We start from the raw sequence: 15,504 nt of genomic DNA, 5'->3' as shown, positions 1-15,504 counted from the left end.
GTGTCATCAGACAACCGTGTTGTGATTTGGCGCCATAGAAGTCAAATCTGACTTGACTTTGACTCCCGATGATCAAGCACAACCCTGCCAGCAAACGATGTCAAGAGTACGGATTTTGACCGATGTATGACGGTTAAAAAAAGAATAAGAACACCCTGTTTTTCAAACAAAAATATTCAAACATAGCTTCTAATCGTCAGCGTTTAAGACAAAAATAAATTCCAGAATGGACCGAAACCGAGAATCGTAGTAGCAGAAACATATCAATTGCGTTTCACAACATTGTAAAACCTGTGAGTTCAGTCTGTAATGCCTTGTGATTTTAAAGTTGTGGCGGCAGGCCAAAGAAGCAGCTCACCTAATAATTTATCTGTGTTTGAGCTTCCCTCGGCCCCTTTCATCACCCTCGCAACATACTTCACTCGTAGGGAGAAATTTACGAGGCCGCCGTTTCCCCGACCCGGCCTACTGGACAACAGCCATTTCTCAAGAAAGAGAAAAAAAAAAACAGAAAACATGAATTAGCGTAATAAGGAAAGCATGTATTGATTATACACGGCGTATAACGCGTTGTTATTGGCACCAATACTGAAACACCAGTATTGTCTCATGACATGATATGGATAGGATCTTTACTGCTTAAAAAAATAAAGGAATGCTGCAACAACGCAATGTAACTCAAAGTCAATGTGCGAAATCAAAGTGTTCACTTAGGAAGCAACACGGATTCATTTTGACTTGTTTTAAGGACATTATATCAAAGTTGGATCAGCTTGTAGTGGGTTTTTCCACTTTTATTTTGAGTGTGACTCCAAATCTGAACCTCCATGGGTGGATAAATTTGATTTCCATTGATCATTTTTGTGTGATTTTGTCATCAGCACATTTAACTATGTAACGAATAAAGTATTTAATGAGAAGATTTCTTTCATTTAGATCTAGGATGTGTTATTTTAGTGTTCCCTTTATTTTTTTGAGCAGTGTACATCCTGGGCACTCCTTGAAAATATAAACACTTATATTGTTGCCGTCTTAAAATAATTAAAATAAGTGGTTCAGAAAGAGAAAAAAAACAGTCATATTTTAAACGAGCTGATAGCGGCAAAAAAAAAACATTTGGATAAAAAGTGGCTTAAGCAATTATTTTAAGAAGGTGACGATAAGTTAAATCGTCTAAAAGGACGATTTAACCAGCTAAAACCAGCTAAAAATGAACGATTTTATGTTTATTGCTGAAGATGCCCGACTGCTGTACGAATTTGTGAAACATGGGATTAAAAAAAGTGTTGAGTTTTGTGATTCTGAATAAATATGATTTCCATTGATCATTTTTTGTGTGATTTTTTTTGTCAGCACATTAAACAATGTAAAGAATATTTCATTCATTCAGATCTAGGATGTGTTATTTTAGTGTTCCCTTTATTTTTTTTGAGCAGTGTATTATTCTGACAGGTCATGTGTATGTTGCAAGGGTTCACGGTAGAGTGTGACAGTAAAACGAATGCGATTACCATCGTATGAGAAACTAGCTTTGGATAGCGTAACGTCACATACCATAATATCCAAGTGAGCGCCAAAGGCCAGACAGCACAGAAAGGTGTGTATTACCGCACTCGCTGCGAGGAAACATCACATTACGTTGAGTGCATGAGTGTAATCTTACACCAAATGTATAGGACGGAGGCTTACCACATCATATAACGCTATGGGTTGCATGCGATTTGGGGATAGCGGTCGCCGTTATAGCCATTTCAATATTACTCGTATTCAGTATAGAATTTTTAGCATGTTGTTGCATAGAGGCAGAAAAAGTACATTTACACACAGATAAGAATTGTGTGTTATGAGCATATTGTGTCTGAAAATGCAACATAGGATACATCAGATAGGATCTCAATATACCTAACGCAATGACAGGGGACCGGCTAAAGCGTTCAGTTCCTGTATAGCCCCAAACCTTCTCTCTCATTTTGTCGCTGTCTCGTAAACACACACACACACACACACACAGACGCACTGCAGGGCTCTTCTTTATCAGCATTGCTCACATTGGCATTGACACATGCATTGCCAAGACTGCCAGGCTATGGCCATGCTAATGTAACCCGTTAGTCTAACAAAGACTCGGGTCAATGGAGCCTCCAGTGGCTAATTGCTTCAGAGAGATAAGTGAGTTTGACGACGCAGCAAGGATCAGCTCAGCGACGAGGAAGAAGATGTTAATGAATTCCCATTCACTCCAGCATCAATATCGGGCCACGGCAGCCCTGCCACAAAATGAATATTAAAGACATTTTTGATTGTTTTCCACCTTTTTTTTTTTTGCTGGGTTTCACTGAATTTTAAATAGTCTAGGCGCGGTGTTTTTGTCACATATTCTAAGCGGTGTAAGAGCGTATGGCTAATGTAATTAGCCCTCACATCATCACCTGACGGCTAACCGGATGTGATTGCCAATAGGTTGACGTGACTGCATCGCACTATTTATCTTGTGGCAACAGAATATCGAATGAATGGGATTGCATTATGTCCCCATCCCCCCGTGAGCTTTATGCTATTAAAAGACTTGAATACAATGACATTGGGTTTGAATTATGTATTTTTAGGGCATGAGTGTATTCACGTCTGAGCACATTTGAGTAATTACGTCACAGTTATTGAGCTAAAAGATTGCTCCGAGGAAACATTTTGGCTCGAGTTGATTTGCTCCCTCTGAAGAAGCAATGATAAGACTAGTGATTACCATAAAGCACCAATAACGCTGATCAGCTCTCACCCTGCTAATCCCTTTCAGACAGTATAACTCTGCTATTAAATCAGTGTCAGTTCCAGACAGGAGTTGCGGCCCATTTTCTTCAGCAACAGCAAATCGCTCTTTTCCGAGCACTCACTCAAGTTGTCACACATCCCTTTGCCTCTTACAGGCTCAATTCATCTGAAGATTACTATTCTCACAGAACACGGGTGTGGAACCCATTTTCCTGGATATGGCTGGAGGCTAATACAAATTGGACGTGACAGAAGATGATGCATAATGATTCAAGAAAAGTGTGTTTTATCCCTTTATTTCTGCTTCTCTAGGAACTGATTGTGTGAATTGCCAATGAGTGTGATGATGGACTATTGGAGGCGCCTGGTTTGACGATCAAAGTGGCCTCTCGGGACACACACACACACACACACACGCGTACACACAAGCTCACCGCATAAACAAAGACATACTTAAAATACTCTTCACACTCTCCCACTTCTTTCAAACACGACAGCTGTACCTCTTTATTGCTGTTATTTCTCTCAGGTACCTCATTTTTCTTCTGTTTTCCATTCTTACCTCAGACATAATATTCTCTTGATGCAAACATACATACAAGGAGGACTACACTTGGTCGTGCAGATGGTGCAATGTAGGATGTTTACATCTACGGGTGGTGCGTCAGAGTTCAAACCAGTTGGCTATTTAAAAAAAAGCAAAGCTACCAGTGTTAGTGACACAACAGTCATACATGATTTCAGCCCACAATCCATGACGTTCACATCTAAAGGAAGGTGTTACACCGGCTATATTTGTTTGCAATGTGAAAGCACATTTTAGGTGAATATTCTATCCCTTCAAGACACCTTGAGGCGTCTGTGATTTCAGCGGTTTTCTTTTTCATTTCGCCTGTTTTACCCGCAGGCCCGGCGAGTTGGCACAGAAATGGCGAATGTACATCTGCTTCACACACTTTTTAAATAAAACGTTGACCCGAAATGGTTCGTGGCTCAGTCCCTGACATGCTCTCTCTCTCTCTCTCCCTCTGTCCCCTTAAGTGATACGAACTGTAGCTATGGCTGCATCATCAAACCACAGCCACCAGGGAGCAGCGCAGCACAAATTGTCCTCAAATATTGATTCTGCTGCAGAAACCCTTGTAGGACGAAGGGAGCAAGGCGCCAAGCGCATCTACAGAACACCGAGCCTCTGGGGACGAGTGAGAGGGAGGGAGGGAAGGAGAGAAAAGGGGAAGAGGAAAAAAGAGTTAGGAGAGGAAACAGAGCCCTCATACCGGTTGATGTATTAGAGCTCTGGAGACACGGTGGCTGCTGCTTAAGACTCGTCACTTTCCCGGCCTGCGTGATTGAGACGTGAAAGTTTCAAGAATAGGTTTAAGTGACTTTTTTTTTTTGTTTATTTGCATTTCTTCAAACACGCCGACTGGAGGCCCCTCTCCAGACGGACCGCCGGAGCCGCTCGACGACGGGGCGCATAAGAGATGCGGATGGCCTAACCGCATTGCTGCGCCACGGGCCTAAAAATATTCCATGACAACGGTCCCGGGAGAAGCCCACTGCTATCCAGCCCTCTCAGTAATGAGGGAGTGGAGCTGCCTGCCACCGGTAGCCCCGCCGTCCCCCGGCTCCCTCCGGCTCGGAGCTCAGCTCCGGAGCTGGAGAGCCGGCGTCTCAGCTCCCACAGATTTATCATAGCTCATAAAGCAGAATGTCTGAAAGCAGAGGCTCTCATTCGGAGAGGAGCGGCCCCTGGCGGGCTAACCCCCGGGCACAATGACCTAACACATTCACATATCAAGAGAGGCAGACGGATACGTTTTGAGGTAGACTTCTACTTGATGACGAGGGCAAACACGGAATTGGACAGTATGAGGGCATTAGCAGAGCACTTGTGCAAAAAAAAAAAGTCATGATAAAAGTAAATATATGGTTTGTCTGAAACTTTTTTCTTTTGGGGTATTTTTTTCTCACTTTTTTGAGTGATACAGAAAAGGCAAGAGATAGAATAACAGAAAGAAAAAAAATGAGGGAGAGGGACGAAAACAACAGATTTGATTGTTTTGGGCTCTAAGTGCAGTAATGATCAGACACTACAGGCAAGAAGTAAAAAACATGTATGCAAAGAGTAAAACTGCCGCCACGTCACAGTTTGTTCTATTTCAGGAAAACCCGTGAACAATGTGCATAAAAGTTGTACGAAAAAAAATCCAAATTCACACCGTTTGTTTCAAGATCACAGAGATTTAAGAGGGAGAAAAGAAAATACTTCTAGTAAAGTGAAATGCAGACGTAGAGTCAAATCGTCACTGTTAGTTCAGTTTTTTTCTTTTTTCTTTTTAAGGAAAATCCGCGGACAATGTGAATATAAGTTGTCGGAAAAAAAAAAAAATCCCAATTCACAACGTTTGTTTCAAGATCACAGAGATTTAAGAGGGAGAAAAAGAAAATACCTCTAATAAAGTGAAATGTCGACGTAAAGTCAAATCGTCCGCCTTTATTCACATTTTATGGGGCTCTATTCAAAAGATGACATTAGAAATATCACAGACCAAATATGATGAATTTAAGATCCGGAACTCTTGAGGAGTCATCTCAAAAAAAACACGTAAGTCGACTCTGCAAGTTGGTACTTTACCGAGCTGCACTACGAGAAGCTCCGTGGTCTGAGCCATTTAGAACAAACAATTACCCGAGAGTAATAGCATACGATGTATATGTAGAGATATATATTTTTTTACTCAAGGTGTCTGACATTATAAGATAATCACTCACCTTGGAGTCTATATGACACCCCTAGCTGAAGATGAGAGATTGCTAGGAAAACAAAACATTCCCAAACGGTTTCAACAAGTGCAAATATCTTACATGAATTTTTAATATGTTGTTATGATCCAACTCTGCGATTCCTAATTAGAACTGCAAATTGACTCTCACAAAACAGTTTCATGGTTGTGACTTGACCCACAAGAGCAATTTGATGCTAATTTGCTATTTGCTAGTTATGAGCTGCTATCTCGCGTCTCCAGTATAAGCTCTACATATCGACGAAGATCCGGGTTACGTCCAACTGTCTCCCGTGCTCTTCCACAGACATTTTCGCTGAAATATATACTGTGAACTGCTGAATTGGGTGTTTAAAATTGACCACTTTTGTTCAGTCCGCTCCTCGTCCGGAGGAGGAAGTCCGTATCCATCCAGATGTACCCTGGGTGTCCGTGATTGCGGAGCGTTGTTGCCCACAGCCGGTCTAAGGTACACGTTGTTATTGGCTCCACATACCCACATGTTCGTAGTTTTGCAATGAATACATCTTATCCTATTGTTTCTCTTAGACAGGCTGACAGCAGTCTTTTCCTTGACATTTTCCCCATTGTACGGTAAATACGAGTGAGTCATCCATCTTTTCTAAATGCAGAGTTTGGTGTTTTGTCCAGGCTTGGCAGCTCTCTTGCTATCGCGTCACCTAGAAGACAACGGGGTGGGGGGGGATCTGTGTCATTGAGAATGTTCACATTTAGTCAATAAACATAACCATTTGAAAGGTAAAATTATAGTTATTGAAGATAATATCATTGTACTTTTGATATTTTGTTCTTTCTTATTGTAATATCATTGTTTATGTTGTTCATGTAAGCAGGGACAAGCAGGCTAGTCTCCTGGTCTTCGTGTAAACAACTTGAGCCGTGTATCTTGATGTCGTGTCAGCTTTGCTACTCCTTGTTAAACACTGTTGCTATGCCCTGGTCAGGTAAGATCTATACTTCTTTCTACAGCACACCTACGCCGAGTGGGAGTGAAAGCGAAGTGGAAAGATACAGATAATCATGGTGAATGACACGCTGAAACTCGGAGCTGAAACGCAATAGAGAGAATCAGGGAGAGGACAGGGCCACGCAAGCAGTTGCCAAGGAATTGATGTCTCATTGCCGCCGTCTTCTGTGACATCTGCCACAAAGTCTCCAAAGGTCCCCGCCGCACCTTGCGAATGCACAATTAACGTCGGCCGATGCATTCGGCGAACGGATCCTCGTTGCACAGGGTGCGGGAGACAAAACGGAGAAGAGGCAGAGGGACGGCGAGCTGCTACAGAATCAAAATAATTGCACCTCTTCCGAGCGGAGTCGGCGTACGGCTCGGGGTCATTAATTCCAACTGTATGACTGAGCCCAGTCGTGCCTCCCTTTTTTGAGTCTATCCCACTCACCGATCTAATTATGGCTCTTAATTGAAAAGCCTCTGTGGAAAGCCCCTGCCATAAAGCATTCTAATGAATGCAACAGATGTTGTGCTGTTATGCCATCTCTCAAGCAATTATTCTTTTGGCGCCGGTGCCACTTCCCCCGCAACTGTTTTCTCTTTTCACCTGTAAATCAACTGCACCTGCTTCGCTCCCTGACACCCGCTCGCGCCCACACCCCGCCTATACCGGTCCCGCAAATTAACTTTCGACATCTAACGGAGATCCGTGAAGGACCCTTGTTGGACCGATCAATTTGTCTGATCAAGACGCCGCACGTTTACGCGGTAAACACATCGGACGGTGGGCCCGAAGTGCGCGTGGTCTTGTGTTTGCTCCGTCAGCCGTTTGTTTTTTTGGCACCGGTGCCAGACCAGATCCCGTTCCAGCTGATTAACCAATAAGGCTCACTTGGGGTTGTGTTTGCTGATTAGCTCTGTATTGTGTTTGTAATTGTTACTGAAGTTCGAGATTAGTGTTTAGACTAGACTACATTCATTCGAGTGCTTCTCGACGATCAAGGCAACATCTGTTTCGAAGATGATCTCATTTGGTTGGCAATCACTCTCTTTTCACTCGATGTCATTTAGTTCTGAAGCAGTTATAATAGCGCAGTATTTCCTTCTTTCATATGAGGATCAAGATAAATCCAGCTATTGTGCAAAGCTAGGTAAGGTTTGTTTTTGTTTTCATTCTATTATCTATTTTTATCCTCGTTAATGTTTACTCTACTGTCTATTTGTGGGTGTCTTTTGCTATCTTTTAATTGTCACTTTTATTTATATTTCTACTCATATTTGTTGATATTGTCATTGCTGTGCTGCTATGACTAAAGAATTTCCCCAAAGGCGATCAATAAAGTATATCTTTTCTTATCTTAGATACTAGCTTTTCCAAGCAATGTCAACAGTTTTCATCACAATCAACTCTAAAATCAACTGATATATATCGTGATAACTTTGTCACAAGTCTATCTCATCTGGATATTTCTGAGGGTTAGCTTAACATCTATTATATTTATGGAGTCTCCATTTTTGCTCAGGTCTCCAGCGCTCATATTAGGGTGAAGACATACATTAAAAAAAACTGGATATTTGAGTATTTCATCACATTACTAAAGGGGCCAGCTTTTTCTCCTTATATGAAGTAATGTAATGTTTGAATATGTTTGAAGTGTTGAGTTTCATATATAGATATGAATGCTCGAACATAATGAAAATTATTACTGGCTCTATTATTGAACATTTTCAATTCCGCATTCACGTATGTTCATCCTTACTATGACTGGCAAACACAGCAGACGTCCTTCTCACCTTGGTGGTTTTGACTTTATTGCCGGTGCTGCAGGACCAGCCAGTCAGATCAGGCAAGACCTTACATTCTTCTCCATCCATGCACGGTTGCATTTGGCACCACCATTTCTGTGCTACGATGGAGGCTGTGATGGATGGGGAAATTAGAGGAGAGAAAAGACAGCAGGTCAACGAATGGGCACAACAAGATGCACCAAGCCTATAGTCAATAGTAAATTACAAACAGTATCAGGTCGCTGTAAATTACTTATTAGCATCTATTTCTTTTTTTGCAACACCACCGTTGTAATCTGCACGGCAAATTATATTTCAGACCAGCAAAAAATTAATAAACCTCCAGAATCCTCCTCTAATCTAAAATGTCACAAGAACATACTTGAGTTGATCCTCCTGGGACCGCAGGAGCAAGCAGCCAATTTACCAATGATGACAAAACTCTGAGTCTGGCGAGTCCTTCAGTATCACTTAGTGGTCGGGTGGTTTCTGTCATCTGTAATATGATTAGTGTGTCTAGTTTTTTCATCTATTTTCATCTGAATCTGAATAATTTAACCCCCAACGTTGGACCTCAAACCCAGTATGAAGAAGGTGTTCCTGCCACTGGTTAAATAACAGAAGAGGTGCAATACTTTGCTAGAAAATATTTTAATATCCTACCAGTAATAACTAGACATTAAGGAATCAATTGAGATATAAGCGGATCTTTTTTTTCTCAGTTTCTATTTTCATAATTTCCACAAAGAACTTTGACGATCATTTTGTGATCATGTGTGTAAATACTGAAACAGCCTCATATGGTTTAGAGTGTATAATTCCTTAACACATGATTGCTCTATTGTCTTACCTACCGAAACTCAACAGAGTGAGAATTAATTATGTGTCATAATGCGACAAACAAAAACAGGATTACCCTGCATTAATGCCATCAATCACAACATCAGCCTACTTTCCTGGTGAAAATAATTTTGTGGTCCTTTTGTTTGTTTTCAAGCATAAAACCCAGAGTCTCCCAAGTTTTCTCAAAAAATGAAACAAGGTGGCATACATGAATAAATAAAGGAATTATAACGCCGCCTCGGAATTTGCCCAGATGAACAGTTAATCCAAACGTTTTTATGTTTTTTTCACGTCTTTCGGATCGTCAGGACCTACTGTCTAGACAGAAGGCAGCTCGACATCTGAGAATAACTCACTTCTCTCTCCAATCTCATTATCCATCCTCCTGTCTCAATTGTGGATGCAGGGATGAAAAAAAAAAAGTGCAGCCACTTCTACAACTTCATTAAGTTGCTGGATTGAAGGTGTCTACAAAGCAGTTATGATCTTTGTTGACCTGTGTTTTCAACAAATGTAGGGGATGAGGGGCTACTGGTTACAGGAAAAAAACACGGATAAAAGCATCTGAAGAATGATGAAAAGAAAAACTATAGTGACTGAGCGGAAGAGAAAGAGGACAGGGAGGCAGAACAGGCTAAATAATACGCAAAGAAAACATCTTTGTAGTGCCGAGGAACTGAGAAATGAGAAACTGGGAGAGCAAAAACGCTATTTGACTATCCAGAAGAGAAGGGGCAAAGAGCAGCTTAGCCAAACAGAGCTGAGGGAACGAAGAGAAACTGGCTGAGAGTAGGACGCACAGCTAAAGCCACAGTGGTCTGATGACGTAGAAGAGGTCGAAGGGAAATTGCACAGTCATCAGTAAAGACCAAAAAAATTCCACAACTATCATAAAGCGACATTCTGAACAGTGATATGATGCATGAGTTCAGTGGCAGTTTGAGGCTCCAAAAAAGCAATGTCTGTGTAATGCTTGTTAATGTGGCCATTATGGCAGTGATGGTGGCGCTTTCCACTGCCAGAATGTTATTCAGAGCTAATGGCCTGTGAGTGCTATAATGGAGTTAGCCTTCCTTGCAACTTATCTCACAGCAGGTAGAACAGCGAGGCGGGGCCACCCGCGACACACGAGAGCCTACTACTCAGGTCAGGAAATAGACGGCGACCAGGGCCACCTGTGATGTCATTGACAGATCACATGTTTTCCTACACTCAAGAGACACATCGGGGTATTATTTTTGCAGGAGGGACACATTTTATCTCGCTTTCCAACACATTTAAGTGGATTCAGGATAAAAATGTCACCTGCTGATCCCAATAATATATCATATCATGGATGTTTATTTAATTTTACCGTCTATGTCAATACGTCACAAGGTCACAAGTTTTTTTTTCCTTTTGAATGTGTGCTCAGAAATTTTAAATCTTGCCATGCGTGACCTTAAATAATAACAAAAAATAAAAATATACTGCTCAAAACAATAAAGGGAACACTTAAACACAATGTAACTCCAAGTGAAACACACTTCTATGAAATCACACACTGAGGAAGCAACAATTCATTTTGACTTTTTTTTTAAGGACATTACATCATAGTTGGATCAATCTGTATTGTGTTGTTCCACTTTCATTTTGAGTGTGACTCCAAATCCAGACCTGCATGGGTTAATAAATCTGATTTCTATTAATTGTTTGTGCGTGATTTTGTCATCAGCACATTCAACTATGTAAAGAAGAAAGTATTTAATAAGAATATTTCATTAATTCAGATTTTGGATGTTATTTTAGTGTTCCCTTTATTTTTTTAGCAGTGTATACACACACACACACACACACACACACACACACAAGTAATTTGCCTTAATATTAAAAAGTTACAAAAGGTTATTATGAAAAAGCACTTTTGATTATACAGAAAATAGCAACTCTGGTGAAATGATAGGGATTACACTCTTTCCTTAGAAAAGTAAAAATATTAAAGCTTCTGGTTTTCTTTCATTAAGTAGAGGAACGTCGTATGGTTGTTTCTGATACACGCAGCTCCAGTCTACAGGCTCATGCATTCAGAAAGATATATAACTTTCGGAGAAATGAAAGGCAGCAGTCTGTCTGAGCATGAATGCTCCTCGGTAGATTTTCTCATTTTACGGAGAAGCTTGCTTTTACAGAGAAGCTTGCAGGCTTGAGGAGATGCTGACAGTCAACGCTCATATGCATCTACTGACGACTGCACTGTCTATTAATGAACCTGCTTAGTGCAGCAACAGAAATAAAGCACTTTTTTTAAGACCTCGGAATTCTCAGGGGTTTCTTTTCACCTGCTCCTTACAATTTCTACCACACCAGGCAATGACATGATTGCTTAATTTGTCACCTTAATGTGACTGGCAGCCCTGAACGGCAGCAGGATCGTGTCCACTGTGGTCATTCTTGCCTCTCTCACTTAGAAAAGTGCATAAGCAGGTTTATTTATAATACTTTATTTTAAACAGAACTTAAAGTGACATAATATCCTCAAGTAAAATTCATCTAGAAATGCAGTTTGTCTATTATCCAATATGTGTTGCCTCATCATTCATACAAGTATTAAGCCATATAAGTTCAGTAGTTATAAACTAGCTGAACTGATTAAATGGCCTCACACTCTTCATTCCAGCCTGAAATATTGCAACATGATATAACATTATTAAACGAGACGTGAAGATTAACCTTTTTCAAATAGAAAGATGCATATTCTCCTGGGACAATGTGCAAAACACACAGAACAACTCCCAGCCTAGCTTTTCTGTTTGCATCAGTCTCATTAAAAGACTACATTTATATTCGCTACAGGTGTATATGCTAATTGAAAAGGTTTAAAGCTCAGTCACATTTAATCACAGTTGCAATCGGCTCACTACAATGAAATCCATACTAAAAACAGCTTGTTTTTTTTAGTTTTCTGTCAAACTTTCAGTGTCGGATCGGCTGAGGGCAACCGTCTAGACTGTGTTTTGCTTCCGGTGCAGGTGATTAGGCAGCACATAGGACTGAGGCAATGATATTCCCTAGCTTCCATCCTATAGTCTCTGGGGTCCTCTAAATAAGGTCTGCAGAGGCTTCAGTCTTTGGGGCTGCCTGGAGTACTCAACCCCCCTCCTATTAATCACAACATGTCAATCTTTCTCTCACCTGAGAAATACTGCTCATCATGGCTATAGCTTGTTATGTTTGTGAGCAAATCTGTCAGTTGTGCAAGCCTTTACCCTGACACAACACAGTTTGTGCTGAGGTATTCCTGCGTCGCTCTCTACATCGTCATTGTAATGTTTGTGACATCAAGTGGACATAGCTGAAATTGCAAGTCCCTTCATCCATATGTTTACTCTGTGATTTCATAAGAAGAGCAAACAGGTGTATTGCTCACTTTTGAAACACCTACTTTGATTTTCCTTATGTGATACCGAATAATTGTATTCTGTGTCACATTTAACACATGCAGAGTTCTTCATCTGCATGTGTTAAACACACAAGGGAGTTTGTTGCTATGTTGTAAAACACAATGAGGTTACACCTAAACCCAAGATGAAACACTTCTGTTCCAAAACAGCTTTTTTTTTGTCATGGCAGTTGAGCTCTAATCGGAACAAACCAAGACACGTAACTCCACTAATGAAGTCACAACAAATTTCCAACTCATTTAAAACTTTAATTTAAAGTATTCCCCTATCACACGATTATAATAGGGTGTATCTCATATTAAAAATAGATTCAACGATTACATACCCCTGGGTAGAGTTTCATTCAAATGCAGACTGATGTCAGACAAGAGCCAATAATACAGTAAGTGCACTTTGGCATTTTGGGAGTGTTTTCTTATTAATACTTTACAAAGGCACCACTCACTCAGAAGAGCAACAGCGAATACAGTGGACAGTATACTTTTCCTTTGAATTGCATGTAAGTATTTTGCCTGCTGTTCATATATTGATGCCTCCATAGTGTGTGTGTGTGTGTGTGTGTGTGTGTGTGCGTGTGTGCGCATGTGCATACATCCCCAAACGTGCTGTAAACGTTAGGCCTAAAAGCAGACTCGCAAACAGTCCGGTGGCCTTGCTCCCGGGTCATTACTATTTAGAGGAAATAAAATGTACCACACACATAAAAACACACAGATGTGTTGGGGATGGACCCGGAGGTACGGATACCCTCAGGCATTGTAACTATTCCACTCAGTGATCCTGGAGTGCAGAGGCAATTGCAGAGGCATCAATTTTTTTTTCCTCCACAATGATTTACAAACACGCTACAGATCTGTTGACCTGAATCTTGTAGCCATGCCAGAACACAAAAGTGCACATGAGGAGAAAGCTAAAAAAGGAGAATGCAGGCTTAAAATACGTCTCAATTCAACGCTATGGAAAAACACAGCCGCTCATAGAAGGAACGACGATAAAATGACAAAAGCATGTTATTATAGACAGCCTATCACAGTAAACAGCAGCAGTTTGGGGTGTTGAAACTAAAATTACATTTACCCACACGTCAGTAGAATATAGTCTGATGCTTGAGTTCACCGTGTCACACACCAAACTAAATGTGATCATTTTTATAAATTCACTGTGCCCTCTTTATTTTTCGCATGAGTAAATAACTTGGGCGGCAATATCTGTTGAGGGAGTTAAAGTTTAAAAATCAAATAGCACTGCTGTCTTTCGGAACAGCTGAGACCACTCTGAGTATTTTGGCTTTCAGTTTGTAGCTCAGAGTTTTTCATACTCAGTGCTATTGACAAAAAGCAGAATGTTTTTGATCAGTATGACCATGGTGTTAATAACATTGCAGTACAGACAGAATTTTGCCTATTTTTTGCAAAACAAATGTTTACTGTAACACCTTGCTCTGTCACTTGGCAGCAGATTAGTCATTCCATGAACAAAACTCTCATCACCAAGAATTCCCAAGATTATATGATTTCCCATGAAACAAGACTAAACTCAAGCAAAACAAAATTAATGGGTTTTTTTTTTCCATTGTGTTCATATTGCTTCATGTTTGCACAGCACTTTAACAGAAAGCTCTTTAACAAATGCATGTATTAAGATTATCATTTTTATTATTAATATTATGATTACAAGTAGCAGTAGGGGTATTAATAGTAGTAGTGGTAGTAGTAGTAGTAGTAGTAGTAATAGAAGTAGTTATGGACAGTCCACAGATACTTTAACGTCTTCTTGTTTCAGTGGCCTAAAGAGCACAATTATGCTTAGGATTGTCATAAACAAGCTGCTGGCAGGAGGATAAGGGTTTAAAAAAACAAACATTTCACTGACCATCAGTTTTTCACCGACAGTGTTCTTGATGCATCACTGGCACACTATGGTGATCTTTGACAGAATCAGGACACAAAACAAAAAACAGCCTCAAGCTCAAAGCATTTAACTTGCAGTCATACTCTAACAATGGGCCTGCCATCCCAGAAACATTTAACACATGGAAAAGTCAGCCGCATATTTTCTACAATAGTTGAAGTCCGCTTAAAGCCAAATATGTGTCAGCTGAAGGATAAACAAAAGCTAACCTTTGTCCTCTGCATACTGGTCATTTCTTTCCTTCATTACCTCACACTGCCTTGCTTGCTATTTTTTGATTCCCACACACCACCATTAATCCTGTTGGAAATTCCGAACAGATAAAGAGAAGCATTAAATGGACTTTGCAAAAAATTACAAAAATTATATTAGTGATAACTAATGTAGTTTGTTGGAAACCCGATAATGGTCCTCTCTCATGCAACGGCCGGTAATGGGACCTGCCATCATTTACTCCTCATTCATGTGGCATCAATAATGCAACTCCATTTACACTAAGGCCATTCTGCCAGGCCAGGCTCCTGAATGGTGTTTGTCTCTTTCCATCAGAGCTCAACCCTTAAAAGTGAGAGTGGTGTGCATGCGTGGAAGTGTGCACGTGTGTGAGAAAAGGCTGTGTTGGCTGAGGTGGGATCTTTTGTAACTGTGAACCACGAAGGTCAAGCATGACTCATGAGACAAGTGCTGGATTTGGAAGTGAGAGGTGGTAAGACTCAGAGGAGTAAATTTAAAAAAAGGAATTAGAATATGCATTTGTGCCTTTGTGTGGTGGTGGTTGTTGGATTGGTGGTAGCAGCGGTGGATGGGTCGGGTTGAAGGGGCAGCAGCAGCAGTTAAAACAATCAAAGAACATTTTTTAGTGTAAAATGACTTTAAGTCAGTCCATCGTCAGTGTAATTCCTCCTGATTAGAAAAACTATGCACAGCTTATAGCAGACATCTAACACATTCCCTAGTTTCCAAATGAGAAAACAAATCATCTTTGCCATGGTTG

General features: G+C 40.6%; 1 protein-coding gene across 2 annotated transcripts in view; it reads right to left on the bottom strand.

Annotated features, from left to right (window-relative positions):
• Positions 1-4,155: 4,155 nt before the first annotated feature.
• tafa4b (TAFA chemokine like family member 4b) overlaps positions 4,156-15,504 on the bottom strand; it is a 37,600-nt gene continuing 26,251 nt past the window's right edge. For both annotated transcript variants that reach the window (XM_086168183.1, XM_086168184.1), the window contains exons 5-6: positions 8,323-8,447; positions 4,156-6,235 (exon numbers count right to left, since the gene is read on the bottom strand). In XM_086168183.1, coding sequence (XP_086024309.1) covers positions 6,224-6,235; positions 8,323-8,447 — 137 coding nt within the window. In that variant the 3' untranslated portion in view covers positions 4,156-6,223. The remainder of the gene's footprint in view (positions 6,236-8,322; positions 8,448-15,504) is intronic.

This window comes from Fistularia commersonii, chromosome 21 (genome assembly GCF_037954325.1).
Source record: "Fistularia commersonii isolate RoL2024-O1a breed Wild chromosome 21, RoL_Fcom_v1.0, whole genome shotgun sequence".
Taxonomy (NCBI): Eukaryota; Metazoa; Chordata; class Actinopteri; order Syngnathiformes; family Fistulariidae; genus Fistularia; species Fistularia commersonii.
This window is presented reverse-complemented; position numbering and strand designations above follow the sequence as displayed.